The sequence below is a fragment of the Canariomyces notabilis genome (assembly GCF_033297395.1).
Source record: "Canariomyces notabilis strain CBS 508.74 unplaced genomic scaffold N656scaffold_14, whole genome shotgun sequence".
NCBI lineage: Eukaryota > Fungi > Ascomycota > Sordariomycetes > Sordariales > Chaetomiaceae > Canariomyces > Canariomyces notabilis.
In genome coordinates, this window is record NW_027041836.1 from 314,441 (window position 1) to 328,583 (window position 14,143).

Sequence of the window (14,143 nt, forward strand, 5' to 3'; positions counted from 1 at the left end):
AGCCAGGGCGCCTGCAGCTTGATGAATTGGTTTCTTATGTATTGGAGACAACGCCTATCTGCTTACCTTCCTATGACTATGGAATTCTAACCTACCTATTCTCGCAGAACCGGCTCAAATAAAGAGACATATACGTGACCAATGACTAGAGTGGATGAAAATGCGACATGAAAACGGATGGGTTGGGATTCAGGCGAGGAGAGTCCTATAGCAGGCGCGCAATATTTACATACTGCAGGGAGTTGAAAACTTGAACTACGGAGATAGGGCAGTACGAGTATGTACGCTATATACATACTGTACATTACAGGTACATACCCGTGGCCTATACATTATATATCGTGATGCTCTGTACGTTACGTTGTACGGAGTAACTTTGGGTAGGTATCCTTATCTCTGCTCGCTTTGGCCGTCTGTTAATTACCTGGTACAGTACAGTACAATGGTGTAACTGATGATACTAGCGCAAAACGGCGTCCATCGTCCTGCAGGTCCACGCTGCATTGGCGCGGGACAAGCCTCCCAGGAGGGAAACGGCGTGTTCACACAGGCACTACGGAGAAGACTACGAGAATGCGGATTGGACCACCATCTTTTCATGGAACGCTGTGCACGTGTACTTGACATCCAATTCCGACATAAGTCAAGCTTTCGGCCCCAGCTAACTAACCGTTTTATTACTGTGATTATTCTGCTTTGTAATGGTGTCGCTTAGGCTCACTTTTGAGCTAGGTACTTTCGTATCTTCACACAGCCATTGAATTACAGTAGCCTTGTCGCAAAGATTGCCCGCCATCTCCAACCTTTTTGTAGACTCCCTTCTCCCCCGCATGCTGCTTTCCATCAGGTCTTGCGGGAAAACGAGCTTCCAGTTTCCGTCTCCTGCGCTCGGTCAACGAGTGGATGCTGGGCCCCCTGAATTGACTGGCCCCAGCACAAAAACGGCCCTGACGGCGCTAGGCACCACCCCAACCGGAAGTTTTGCGAGGGGCCCACTACCCCCGACGCGCGCAACTCCCGCATTCGAAGCGTCCAGACAGAATTCGCACCCATTCATCAATTCACTCAATCAACTCTCCCGTCGGCAGCCATCGATACTCGACCGACACGCATACAGGCCGCCGCCTCGTCTCTTATCATCTGAGCGCCGGATTCCAGGCCGTTTCGACACTCGCAGGCTTTTTCCCGACCAAAGAGCTCGCTGGTCTCGAAATTGTTGTCCTTTGTGGCACTCGCTGACGGCCCCACAGTCTCGTTCACCAGCCATCCAATCCCCTTCCCGTCGTTCTCGCACGAACGGCTCAACAAGACGCACGAACGAAGCCTTTTCGCTGTCGAGGTACCCAAGCCACTGAAAGACTCAATCTCGCTCAATCGACATTCGCCTTAGCTATCTCAATATCGCTTCTAATTTATTACGACCGTTTCTGTTTGCTATCGGCCGCATCCATAGCCTAGCGAAACCCCCTCCTACCTGACACATCGTGCGACGACCAAGGAGGTTTACGTCGGGTCCTGACAACGCCTTTCGCCCACAACGCCCACAACAAAAATATTTTCGTTAGACCAGCTCAATTGCAACCCCCGCCGCCGGTGTTGACGGCTCATCACTCACGCTTCCAGGAGGCCACAGGCCCTAGCTGCCTGCAGATCGCCCTCGACGGCGATCGCCAACATGTCCGTCATGCTACAGACACCATCACGAGCATCGACAGCGTCCTCTTCCTCATTCCAGCCGATATCCCGCCAGAACACAATGTCTTCCTACGATGGCTCGCGGTCCGCCCGCCAGTCAAAACGCTTTTCAATGTCGGCTTTGTACATGTCCATGTCGGCAAATGAATCCGATCTGGTCATTGAAGACGATCTTGCCAAAGGTGCGCTTGTATCGCCCAATTGCGACCTCGCAGGGTACTGACAGTCCTGATAGCCCAAAAAGTCTTGCGCGACCTCAAAGCAAAGATCTCGTCGCAATCCAAGAAAAATTTTGTTTTAGAGAAGGATGTCCGGTATCTGGATTCACGCATTGCTCTCCTCATCCAGAACCGCATGGCTTTGGAAGAAGTATGCCGTCCTGTCATCTGCGGCCTATCGGCCTATCGTCGTGTGCATCCATGCTGACAGCGCCGCCAGCAAAACGAAGTGGCGAGTCACCTTGAAGAAGCGGCCGAGATGCAGGAAGGTGTCTTCCCCAACGACGAAAAGACGCAAAGATACGGGAACTTGTTGTTTCTGCTGCAGTCGGAGCCCAGACACATTGCCCACCTTTGCCGGCTGGTTTCAATGGCCGAGATTGACTCGCTGCTGCAGACCGTAATGTTCACTATTTATGGGAATCAGTACGAGAGCCGGGAAGAGCATCTGCTTTTGACCATGTTTCAGGTGCGTTGCGGTGGATGGTGTTATGGACAGCTCCCTCTTTTTTTTTACTGACAACTTGACTACAGTCCGTCCTTACCTATCAGTTTGATAATACGCCCGAGTATTCATCACTCTTGCGCGCAAACACGCCGGTTTCGCGGATGATGACCACATACACAAGGAGAGGACCGGGCCAAAGCTTCCTGAAGTCGGTTCTGGCCGATAGGATCAACAGCCTGATCGAACTGAAGGACTTGGATTTGGAAATCAATCCTCTCAAGGTCTACGAGCGTATGATTGAACAGATTGAAGAAGACACGGGAAGTCTACCGGCATCATTGCCGAAGGGCATCACTCAAGAGCAGGCAGCCGAAAATCCTCAGGTCCAGGCCATCATCGAGCCGCGGTTGACCATGCTTACTGAAATTGCAAACGGATTTCTAACGACCATCATCGACGGTCTCGAGGAGGCGCCTTATGGCATCCGGTGGATCTGCAAACAGATTCGGAGTCTGACCAAGAGGAAGTACCCTGACGCTAATGACCAAGTCATTTGCACTCTCATTGGTGGTTTCTTCTTCCTTCGCTTCATCAACCCGGCCATTGTGACTCCAAAGTCATATATGCTCATCGACGGAACGCCGGCCGAGCGTCCCAGGAGGACACTGACCCTGATTGCGAAGATGTTGCAGAACCTGGCGAATAAGCCCTCGTATGCCAAGGAACCATACATGGCGAAGCTGCAGCCGTTCATCCACCAGAACAAAGACAGGGTCAACAGATTCATGTTGGACTTATGTGAAGTTCAGGACTTTTACGAGAGCCTTGAGATGGACAATTACGTGGCGCTCTCCAAGAAGGACCTCGAACTCTCCATCACACTAAACGAAATCTACGCCATGCACGCGCTGATCGAGAAACATAAGGCGGTACTTTGTAAGGACGAGAACTCGCATCTTTCGATCATCATGAACGAGCTGGGGCCCGCGCCACCTCAGGTGCCGCGGAAAGAAAACAAGGTCATAAATCTGCCCTTATTCAGCAAATGGGAGACTGCCATGGATGACTTGACGGCCGCTTTGGATATCGCACAGGAGGAGATATACTTCATGGAGGCAAAATCGATCTTCGTGCAGATCTTGCGGACTATTCCTCAGACATCCTCGGTGGCGAAGCGGCCGTTGAGGCTCGAGCGCATCGCCGACGCTGCTGCTACGTCTAAGAACGATGCGGTCATGGTGCGCAAGGGCATTCGGGCGATGGAGCTGCTCAGCCAGCTGCAGGAACTCAGAGTCGTCGATAAGAGCGACGGGTTCAGCCTGCTGCGAGACGAGGTGGAGCAAGAGCTTCACCATCTAGGCTCCCTCAAGGAAGGTGTGCTTCTTGAGACGCAAAAGCTCGAAGAGGTCTACAAGACGATTCGCGATCATAACACCTACCTGGTCGGCCAGCTTGAGACGTACAAGAATTACCTCCACAACGTGCGCAGCCAGAGCGAGGGCACGAGGCGAAAGCAGCAGAAACAGCAAGTATTGGGACCATACAAATTCACGCACCAGCAGCTCGAGAAGGAGGGTGTCATTCAGAAGAGCAACGTTCCCGATAATAGGAGAGCTAACATCTACTTCAATTTCACGAGCCCTCTTCCGGGAACATTCGTCATCTCACTGCACTACAAGGGTAAGCTTTCCAATGCTCATCGGACACCAGCTTTCGCTAACGCAGAATTTCACAACCAGGGCGCAATCGAGGACTACTTGAGCTGGATCTGAAGCTCGACGACTTGCTCGAAATGCAAAAGGACAACCAGGATGACTTGGATCTGGAATACGTCCAGTTTAACGTTCCCAAGGTTTTAGCACTGCTCAACAAGCGGTTTGCGAGAAAGAAGGGGTGGTAGATCCACCTCCCTGGTTTCTCCCCTGTCTTTTTGGGCAATTGGCGCCGGTTTGTTTTTCTTTGGCCGTTTCCCTCACTCGCCTTTGGATCGAATACCGCAGAGCTGGGGAATGGGAAATCGGCGTTGTGTTTTGGGCTCGGCGGTGGGTGATTTCCTTGTTTGCATGTTCTGTCTACTGGCTTGTTGCGCCGCTGTACACGACACGGCCCTGATACCACTGTCGCAGCCTGCATTTTGTTTCGAGTTTGAAAGTTCTATACTCGTCCCTTGTCTCGCCTCATCCTGTCTCCTCTTTATTGTACCCACCCCGCACACCGCCAATCGATCTGGTTTGTCGGCGGTATTCTTTTGAGTTGCGGGAGTGTTTGCTTTCCTGGTCCGGTTTGGGTATTTTTACTTGGTTTGGTTTTTTGGTTCTGGTAACTGCAAAGAAACGAATACTATAACTCTAATGGCGGGAATGGAGATGGAAGGAATCAGAATACAACAGGGTAGCGATGGTGTTGGCGGTGACGTGACGGATGGATGACGATATAGCGGCGAGATGCGTCTCGGCTAAGCATAGGAGGAAGGTTACCTGTGTGAGCCGATGCGACAGACGGGAGGTCGGTCTAGGGCGCTGCGGTAATGTGATGCTACGATGGATTCGGCGACAAGGGGGCTTTCCTTTTGCGTGGTTCAGTATGTGTATTTTGTAGGCAAGCAAAGTATCCAGTCGCGCAGGCAGGCAGGCAGGCAGGCTGGTGGTTCGGCTGGTCCGGGGACGGCCTGCTGGTTGCTGTGGTCTTTTTGTAGGTTTGAAGAGGTTCTCTGTTCTTTTGTCTTTCATTTTTTGCCCTTTGTTTCTTGGGCCGTTAGGAGGGTTATAGCCTTGCCTGCTGTGGGCGGTTGTCTTGTCTCCTTGTGATGAGCTACGTATTTCATTTCTGTTTCTCCCGCACCGTGGTTGTGGATATATCCTTGTCTCCTTTGCTGCTTCCACTGCGGTCGGTTTGTTTCCTGGCTCGGGGTGTTGCTTGACCCTTACGTACTAGCAAGGAACTAGATAGTATATATTATAGCCCACGGCAGTGGAGAGGAATGAAGGTTATAAAATGCGACTGACAGTCAGTTGTGAGAGTCTATCCATGTTCCATCAATGAATTTGTCCGTTGCGAGGCTACTCCACTGTCCAATCTCAAGTAAACGGCTTACCGGGCCGCCCAACTAGAGTTGTACGGCGGGCCGTGAGTTGTGAGTGGGGTACAGCGTGTTGCTGATTGCTTCCCCACGTGGAGTTTGAGACTCGAGGTTGTTGGCTGTCTCCAAACTGCGATAACGCATCCATCGAACAATAGTTGCTCCAAACCAATCAATAAGACTGTGTAGTCGAGTGTAACTACTGCGTCTCGAGCCACAGCTTCGGGAAGGGACGAAGGGAATCAGAAGCTGATACCCCGAAAGGTTTGATGACGCAGGGCGTGTGAAAGTCCGAAATACGAAAGTAGGGATGGAATGGATCATTTCATCCCTGGTTCAGGTGAACGCTGGGTTCCTCCAACCTGGACTTCAGGGCGTCTGACAATTCAGATGGCGTGACCTCCTCGCACCCAGGGCGAAATGTTTGCCCAGCTTGGAACTAACTATGGGAAGCAGTGAACGTTCTACTTTTGTTCAGCATGATTCGCGCAGTCGGGCAAGGTAAGGTGATGCTGTGCGGGAATCGCCGGAGGCGCCAGAATCCCAAAAACGTTCCAGGCCCCTTGGAAAGGTTGAGACTCGGCAGCCCACTCTCTCCATCAGCCGATCCGGGCACTTCTGCACCGTTTTGTGTAAGTGTAGGTACTTCGCGGTCCGCCGATGCGGCAAAGGCCCCATTCCCCTAACCCTGGCGCCCTCGACGGCAATACGTCAGTGGGGATCACATCCTAACCTTATGAACCTTCCGTCAAAGCGTTTCTGTCCGCGAGGAAAGATGGGAAACGGCATAAATGAACCACTCATTTTTGTAGGCTCGTTCATTCCCAACCCAATTGGCAAACGACATGAAGACACGGATTCTTGACATGGCGAGCATGGGAGCTCCGAGCTTTGCCTGGATGCTGGGAGATAGCCCGGTAGCTCAGGGCAGGGGAAGGAACGCCGGAGGTCACAGCGCGCGGGTTGTGAAGGTCGGTTCGCACGGATGCTGTCATGGCCCTGATTGGACCGCTACGTGCATCTAGCTCCACTTTCCATCACCATCGACATCAGACCACTTGGAGGCAGGTACGGCACTTCCCTTAGCGGATCCCACCGTCAACGCATTGCCATGATCGATCCCCTGAGAGAAACTCTCCAATGGCGCCCTTACCATCGCTTCGGAACCAGCAGCTGGCCACACCACTATTGGGAATTCTGGGTGGCCCGAACAGAAGATCGAATGTCTCCATGGCAATTGACGCAACTCAATCAGGGCATCTTGGCGGTTGCCGCTCCGTGTTGCGATGGCTTGATGTGCCTGTTGGATGAAGGATGAAGGACGAGCCAGTTAGGTTAGACAGCTGCTGTACGACTCCTCAACAACCTTCAAATCAGGTGGTCGAAACCTGTATCGATGAATCATGCAATCCAGGAGCCAATCTATAAAAGTCAATCCCACACCCTCCTCGCCTGCGCTGTGCAGAAAGGCAATCCAGATACTGAACAGAGCAACACAACACATACTGAATCCCAACGTACAGCGAATACCCCAATTCAGTCATCACTCCGTTCTCTCCTTGTTCCCAGAGCGCTCCGAGCATGAGCGATCCGAAACAGCCAGAGAGCATCAGCCCGTTTGGGCCTGCTCGCTCGACTATCAAGGGGTCTCCTCTTTCAGAAGACGAATTGAACAAGTACAATGACTTCTTCAAGGCCAGTCTCTACCTCAGTCTGGGCATGATATACCTCCGCGAGAATCCGCTTCTCAAGGAGCCACTCAGGACACAGCACCTCAAGGCCCGTCTTCTCGGCCATTTCGGTTCAGCCCCTGGCCAGATCTTCACATACATGCACTTCAACCGGCTCATCTCCAAGTACGATCTCGACTCAATCTTCATTTCCGGTCCCGGTCACGGTGCTCCCGCCGTCTTGTCTCAGGCCTATCTTGAGGGCACCTACTCCGAGGTCTATCCCGAGACGTCGGAAGACGAGGAGGGCATGCATAGGTTCTTCAAGCAATTCTCATTTCCTGGCGGCATCGGCTCCCATGCCACTCCCGAAACCCCCGGCAGCATTCACGAGGGCGGTGAGCTGGGATACTCCCTATCCCATGCCTTTGGCGCCGTATTCGACCACCCCGATCTAATTGCCCTTACAATGGTGGGCGATGGCGAGGCCGAGACAGGTCCCCTCGCGACGTCATGGCACAGCAACAAGTTTCTCAACCCCATTACCGACGGCGCCGTCCTGCCTGTCTTACACCTGAACGGCTACAAGATCAACAACCCCACCGTTCTCGCCCGCATCAGTCACAAGGAGCTGGAGAACCTGTTCCTCGGCTACGGGTACCAGCCGTATTTTGTTGAGGGCGACGAAGTCAATTCGATGCACCAGGCCATGGCCGCGACCCTTGAGCACTGTGTGATGGAGATCCGGAAATTTCAGAAGCAGGCTAGAGAGTCTGGCAAGGCCTTCCGGCCAATGTGGCCCGTTGTCATCCTTCGCAGCCCCAAGGGCTGGACCGGCCCCCGCAAGGTCGACGACAAATACCTGGAAGGCTATTGGCGCGCCCACCAGGTACCCATCACCGACGTGCACACCAATCCGGAGCACCTCAAGCTTCTCGAGAAGTGGATGCGCAGCTACGAGCCGGATCGTCTGTTTGCCAACGGCAAGATCAGTCCCGAACTCAAAGCCCTCTGCCCGACGGGTAACCGCCGCATGAGCGCCAACCCTGTGGCCAATGGCGGCCTGTTGCGGAAGCCCCTGAGGATGCCCGACTTCCGCAACTACGCCATCAAGGTGGACAAGCCCGCAGTTACCATGGACGCCAGCATGCAGAACGTGGCCAAGTTTCTCAGGGACGTTATGGCTGCGAACCAAACAAACTTCCGTCTCTTCGGCCCCGACGAGACCGAGTCCAACAAACTCTCCAACGTCTACCAGGCGGGGAAGAAAGTCTGGATGGGCGAGTACTTTGAAGAAGACAGCAATGGCGGAAACCTCGCCCGGGAAGGCCGGGTGATGGAGATTCTCTCGGAGCACACCTGCGAGGGCTGGTTGGAGGGCTACGTTCTCAGCGGCCGCCATGGTCTGCTGAACAGCTACGAGCCATTCATCCACGTGATTGACTCGATGGTCAACCAGGTACGCTCCCGCCCCGATCCTGTGAGTGGAAGGACGACCATCGCTAACGGATCCTAGCACTGCAAATGGCTCGAGAAGTGTCTGGAGGTGGAGTGGAGAGCCAAGGTGGCCTCTCTGAACATCCTTCTGACGGCGGTGGTGTGGAGACAGGACCACAACGGCTTTACGCACCAGGACCCTGGTTTCCTTGACGTCGTCGCAAACAAGAGTCCCGAGGTGGTGCGCATTTACCTGCCGCCCGACGGGAACTGCCTGCTGTCCTGCATGGACCACTGCCTGCGCTCGACCAACTATGTCAACGTTATCGTGGCGGACAAGCAGGAGCACCTCCAGTACCTGCCCATGGAGGACGCCATCGTGCACTGCACCAAGGGCATCGGCATATGGCCGCAGTTCAGCACGGACCGGGGCGAGGAGCCGGACGTAGTCATGGCGTCGTGCGGCGACATCTCCACACACGAGTCGCTGGCCGCCATCGACCTCCTGCTGCAGCACTTCCCCGAACTCAAGATCCGGTGCGTCAACGTTGTTGACCTGTTCAAGCTCATCTCACACGTCGACCACCCGCACGGCATGACGGACGCGGAGTGGGTATCGGTATTCACGGCCGACAAGCCCATCATCTTCAACTTCCACAGCTACCCCTGGCTGGTACACCGCCTGGCCTACAAGCGGCCCGGATCCTCGGCCAATCTGCACGTGAGGGGTTACAAGGAAAAGGGCAACATCGACACGCCCCTCGAGCTGGCCATCCGCAACCAGACAGACCGCTTCAGCCTGGCCATGGATGCCATCGACCGCATCCCCCACCTGCGCAACCGCGGCGCGGCCGCCCGCGAAGCGCTGCACAGCGCCCAGATCAAGGCCCGCAACGAGGCCTACGAGACGGGCATCGACCCGCCGTTTTTGAAGAACTGGACTTGGCCGCATACGGGCTTGTGGAAGGCGGCTATTCCGAAGCTGATGGGATGAGCTTGGGCCTTTTGATCTCTACAGGTTCTTTCGTACTGTACCCCTTTTCAAAATACGAAAACGTGGATACAGGCGTTCGACTGGATGATGATCAAGTGAGCGTGTACTAGGAAGGGAGGGAGCCTATTGAGAAGCGATGGGGTACGCAAGTCTAAGAGAGCAGTTGAGTCCAGCGTTGGTGTTTATCGTAGAAATAGAATAGGTTGAATCCAGCTTTTTTTTGTTAAGTTGGGGAAAGCAAATACAGGTTCAGATGTTTACTTACAAGGGTGCCACATCGGCTTGATTCGTCGATGACAATTGTTGAAATTCTTTGTTCATTTCATTGTCCCCTGCCTCATTTATTTTTGTTTAAGAGTAGCATCATTTACTCCCTGTTTCCAGCGGAGCTAGCAAGGGATTTTGAGTACGGATACTGTTGGCCGTGTAGAATGGCTACTTCCTCGGTGTTCGGTATGTAAGCGGAAAGTTCGAAGGGGGCTCCACGGCACCAGTGGAACGGATGATCGTGGTTGGCCCGGTCCGGCGACTGGATGCCGATCGGGTTCGGTTTCTTGTGTAAGTGTACATTACACATACATGTGTAGTGTACGTGTAGGCAGTGGCTGCCCTCGCTGCCATACCTTTGCAATGTTATGTTCCATTGGCTGTGCCTTTTGTGATATTTCCTGTTTAGGTTCGTCCAACAGGGGGCTGAGTGCTCGTTGTTGTAGCTAAGGAGGGGGTTTTGGCTGGTCTTGGTCTGACGCAGAGGAGGCCACTGGCTGAAGAAGATTCGAAATGTTTCTTGAGCCCACAGTGACCGCCCAATACCACCTGACTGAGCCTAGATGCTAGCAGCTTGGTTACACAGGACCAAGAACTGCAGTGATATGGCACAATACGGTACTACGGTTGTATAGTGTTCGAGATTGTATTGTACACTAGCTCGACTAGAAAGTCCGCACTTCAAAATCCGGCTGAGGCATCAACTCTGCCAGCAACTTTCAATTGCACGTGGCCACAACCTGAGATTGAAACGATGCCGATTGGCAAGGTGATTCGGCTCCCTTTCACAACAAACTGCCAATTAGAAAGGAGCACGCATTGACCACTCACATATACCATCTCTTGAGCAAGGACTGTTACCTATGGCAAGAGCTGCAGGACGGTCAATACAAAGTGTCTTGCCTTTGTCGCAAGCAATTACTCGAGGCGAGTGGGTAAACAAGTCAGAATGACGAAGAGTTGGTGGGGACCCAAGAAGATGGTTAGCCAATTGTGGTTACCCCTCTGTGGGGCGAGGAACGACGAAAAGGGGAAAGGCGAGGGTAAGGTGACAGGTTAGCTTGTCTCGGCAATCACGCGCATTTCCAGCAACGGGGGATTGGGAATGGGGAATTGGCGATTGGCATCCCGCTATGGATCGCAATTCCAACATGTCAGCACAACGCATTCCGCACAACAGATCAACACGAACATATACGTAATGAAGTGTCTTACGGAGGAATCTACAAAGATACAGTACAATCTCTACAAGATTGATTCGCGCTCCCTCATCCAGGTGTCCTTCCGGCTCAGAATTCCCAACTGCCGGATTTTCTACCGTTTCCGCCCTCGATGAGATGTTGTCGAACACTTGTGCACTACTGCTGCGGTTGAGCAGGAGCAAGTGAGGGGTTGATGCAGCAAAACTAGTAAATGTGTGGCTCCCCGCCTCAACCAGGTGTTCAGCAAGCTCAACCCTTGTCTGATTGGGTAGCTGGCTCGTTAGCGGACGTTCGCTTGCCTGGTGCCGCAAGTACCCCTGTGTTCCACGGATAGAAAGCTCCGGGCGGGTGAACAGTACCCGGTCGTGTCTGTAGGCGGCTATGCCTCCTAACATTACGTGACACTGCAGCTGCTGCTGGGGAAACAGCTCCCTTCAAACATTTGCCTACAGTACTAATCGTACACTGTAGATACCTACACGAGGTCGTTTCGTAGCCGCATCTGACGTCACACCCGGTGCAACACGATTGTAGGAATCTCAAACATCGCAGTAAGACACAACACTGCAATCCCGCAATGAGAGATACGTTGATTAACCTGCCGTGTTCTCTCCACCACGGGAGATGGACCAAATCGTCTAGAAACGAACTTGACACGGAACAGCCAAGCCATTAAGGCTAGGCTTGCATGTCGATAGTAGCTGCTTCAACGGCTTTACCCCGTCTGACGAGCATCAGCCGTTTCTTAAGCATGATAAAGGACTAGAACGCCACTCTGCTTTTGAATGCGACGCCGTGGCCAATTCCCCGAATGAACTATCTGTGCAGGCGGGAGCCGAACGTGTTAGCTGCATGCAATTGCAGGCGACACCGCAGCTTCTGCGAATTTCGTGTCAGGGTGACGTAACAGGCCCCAGCAATCTCATCCGAATTCGTCAATGTGAGTGGCCCACGCCTGCTGCAAGCTCAATGGAACCTTCCTTACAGTGGGTATCATTCAGACGGTGTCCCAATCGATCCGTATCGAACCTGTCAAACGCTAAGCCCTCTAGCACTGCAAGGCAAGCCATCGGCAAGCGGCCGGGAAGGTACTTTGGCTCCATAATTTGACGTAACAGGTGGTGCCCCCTTCCCAGCGTCGAGATCTCAAGCTTGCTGGACTGTTTTGAAAGCTCTGATGGGAAAGATTAAAAGAGGATAGCTTGATCGCACCAACCACAGCACACCGTATCAACTTGTCTTTCGCCTCCTCATAGACACGTACTTCCCACGATCCCGTCTGGCTCCTGAAGGTCTAGTTTACACTTGCTATCGCCGCTAGATCTCAGTCACTTTAAGTTCATAGTAACTACTGCTTTCTGACTCCGCCGCCACCAGAATCTCCAGTGTCCACCAGTGCATAGGTCCAACTTGAGACGACGAACCAGTCGTTGATACCTTCGCCGGCTACTCCAAAGAGTCCAAATCCTCAGGCTCCCATATCCAGCTCCAGTCTCCTTCTACCTTATGGCGAAGCGATTGCTCGACGTGGACGAGACCCCCAGCTCTCCGCCGAAGAGGGTACGTGCCCGTCCACTCGTCTTCAAGATCTCCTGCAAGCAGTTTGCTAACACGTCACCCTATCTACCAGACGCAACGGACACATGATGAGAACCGGGAGAGGGCTTACATCGCCGCCTCACGGAGAACCGACCGAACCCTCGAGGATAGGATGGACTCTGCCTACAAAGCGTCAGCCTTGCACAAGCGCCGCACGGGGAAAGGTTTTAAGCTGTCCGAAGAAATCGTCAAGAACCAGGAGATGTACGAAGAGGACGACGACGAGCTGCCGCGACGCTCCTTCGCCTTTCGTCAATCCAGATCCATGTCCGTATCATCGGGCGCGACTCGCCATCCAAGTACCAACGCTTCATTAGAGGAGTTGGCCGCGGCCAAGCTTGCCGAACAAGCCGAAGTCGAGCGCATCTTTGACCAGCAGTTTCCGGGCTACTCTGCCTGCCTGCGGTCGAGACACTTCAGCCATCCTTTCATCTTTCCATCTACTCAAGGCAATTGGGCACCCCCGCAACCCCAGCCTCAGCCGCCCGTCTTTGCGGATGCGTCGTCCGCACCCCAGGGTCCGCCGCTTTACCCTTCATCACATTCTGTGCCGCCGGTGAGCGCGGACGAGCCGGTGTCACCACTGATTCTTTCCAGCAGTCCCGAGCCTGATACCCCCCACACAGCCACTCCATCACCACGGCCGCCCTTGAGCCTACACACCGCAACCTCCTCATGCCCAACGATTCCCCTTCAGACTTACGGCCTCGATACGGCGCCTTTGAGAGGGGGAAAGTACACTTCTTCCATCAGCGGCTTGGGCGGCGACGACGTTGAGCTGATGATGAGCAACACCAACACCAGCCTGAAAAACATTGACCCGAGCCTCATCGGTGTTTTTGAGGACAACGGCAACATCCCAACAGAAATTAGCGACGATCTGCTCTTTAGTACATCCGACCCTTCTTCGTTCATGCCGCCCGCCTATTCGTCCGCTTCCTTTGCGTTCTTGGGCCAGGACTTGGCCTCCTTCGAGGAACCGTCCTCAGCTACGACGGCTGATTCCTCTACCTCGTCGCCCCGATCGTCGTCGTCCCACGGTGACCCATCCACGCCCCTTACGCCGGTCGAGGCCGGAAGCGGCTACGGCCAGCACCTCAAGACGGTGCTGGAGGATGATTCTTGGAAGGATTTCTTGTCAACGGAAGGCGAAAATGTCCTATGCTGAGTTCATTTTCTTGCTTCGGGGTTCCTAGGTCATGGGTTGCTTGCTAAGCATGTGAGTTATTGCGAGGCGTTCTAAAACGGATTATTGGGGTTTGGGAGTCATAGGGAGGCCGGACTGCGTTTCTCTTGTGTTGTACGGGTTTCTGGCGCGGTAGCTTTGAACGGGTGAACCTGCAGCTGAAAGCATGACCAAAACGAACAGAAAGACACGGAGTCTGAGCTATGGAAGAAAGGAGATTATGACTATGTACTGTACCAAGCGCGTTAGTTCCGGATGTAAAAACATTGTAAAATAAAGTGTAAAATAGCCTAACTAAAGCAACATTAGCGACTGATGTGACATTTATGCTGCAGCGTATGTCTCGCC

General features: G+C 53.5%; 4 protein-coding genes across 4 annotated transcripts; all 4 read left to right on the forward strand.

Annotated features, from left to right (window-relative positions):
• The first annotated feature begins 642 nt into the window (after window positions 1-642).
• Window positions 643-1,562, forward strand: N656DRAFT_142664 (uncharacterized protein). The gene has a single exon (XM_064808626.1). The coding sequence runs from the start codon at window positions 831-833 to the stop codon at window positions 1,353-1,355; it is 525 nt and encodes a 174-aa protein (XP_064669172.1). The 5' UTR covers window positions 643-830; the 3' UTR covers window positions 1,356-1,562.
• A 113-nt stretch (window positions 1,563-1,675) lies between these two features.
• On the forward strand, window positions 1,676-4,261 carry N656DRAFT_790242 (Rho GTPase activation protein; the record flags this gene model as incomplete). The annotated part of the gene is made up of 5 exons (XM_064816863.1): window positions 1,676-1,877; window positions 1,931-2,064; window positions 2,134-2,382; window positions 2,448-4,041; window positions 4,101-4,261. The coding sequence occupies 5 exons, from the start codon at window positions 1,676-1,678 to the stop codon at window positions 4,259-4,261; spliced, it is 2,340 nt and encodes a 779-aa protein (XP_064669173.1).
• A 2,760-nt stretch (window positions 4,262-7,021) lies between these two features.
• Window positions 7,022-9,800, forward strand: N656DRAFT_829899 (D-xylulose 5-phosphate/D-fructose 6-phosphate phosphoketolase-like protein; the record flags this gene model as incomplete). The annotated part of the gene is made up of 2 exons (XM_064818590.1): window positions 7,022-8,590; window positions 8,627-9,800. 2 exons carry the CDS (start codon window positions 7,022-7,024, stop codon window positions 9,539-9,541), a joined length of 2,484 nt encoding a protein of 827 aa, XP_064669174.1. The 3' UTR covers window positions 9,542-9,800.
• A 2,646-nt stretch (window positions 9,801-12,446) lies between these two features.
• Window positions 12,447-14,084, forward strand: N656DRAFT_780327 (uncharacterized protein). Its single transcript, XM_064815355.1, has 2 exons — window positions 12,447-12,570; window positions 12,641-14,084. Exons 1-2 carry the CDS (start codon window positions 12,517-12,519, stop codon window positions 13,775-13,777), a joined length of 1,191 nt encoding a protein of 396 aa, XP_064669175.1. The 5' UTR covers window positions 12,447-12,516; the 3' UTR covers window positions 13,778-14,084.
• Window positions 14,085-14,143: the final 59 nt, after the last annotated feature.

Excerpts from the sequence above, each read along its gene's own strand:
- N656DRAFT_142664 (XM_064808626.1), top strand. The coding sequence starts at position 831 with ATGCTGCTTTCCATCAGGTCTTGCGGGAAAACGAGCTTCCAGTTTCCG.
- N656DRAFT_780327 (XM_064815355.1), top strand. The coding sequence starts at position 12,517 with ATGGCGAAGCGATTGCTCGACGTGGACGAGACCCCCAGCTCTCCGCCG. Across the intron at positions 12,571-12,640 it reads CCAGCTCTCCGCCGAAGAGG|ACGCAACGGACACATGATGA; the intron begins GTACGTGCCCGT and ends CCTATCTACCAG.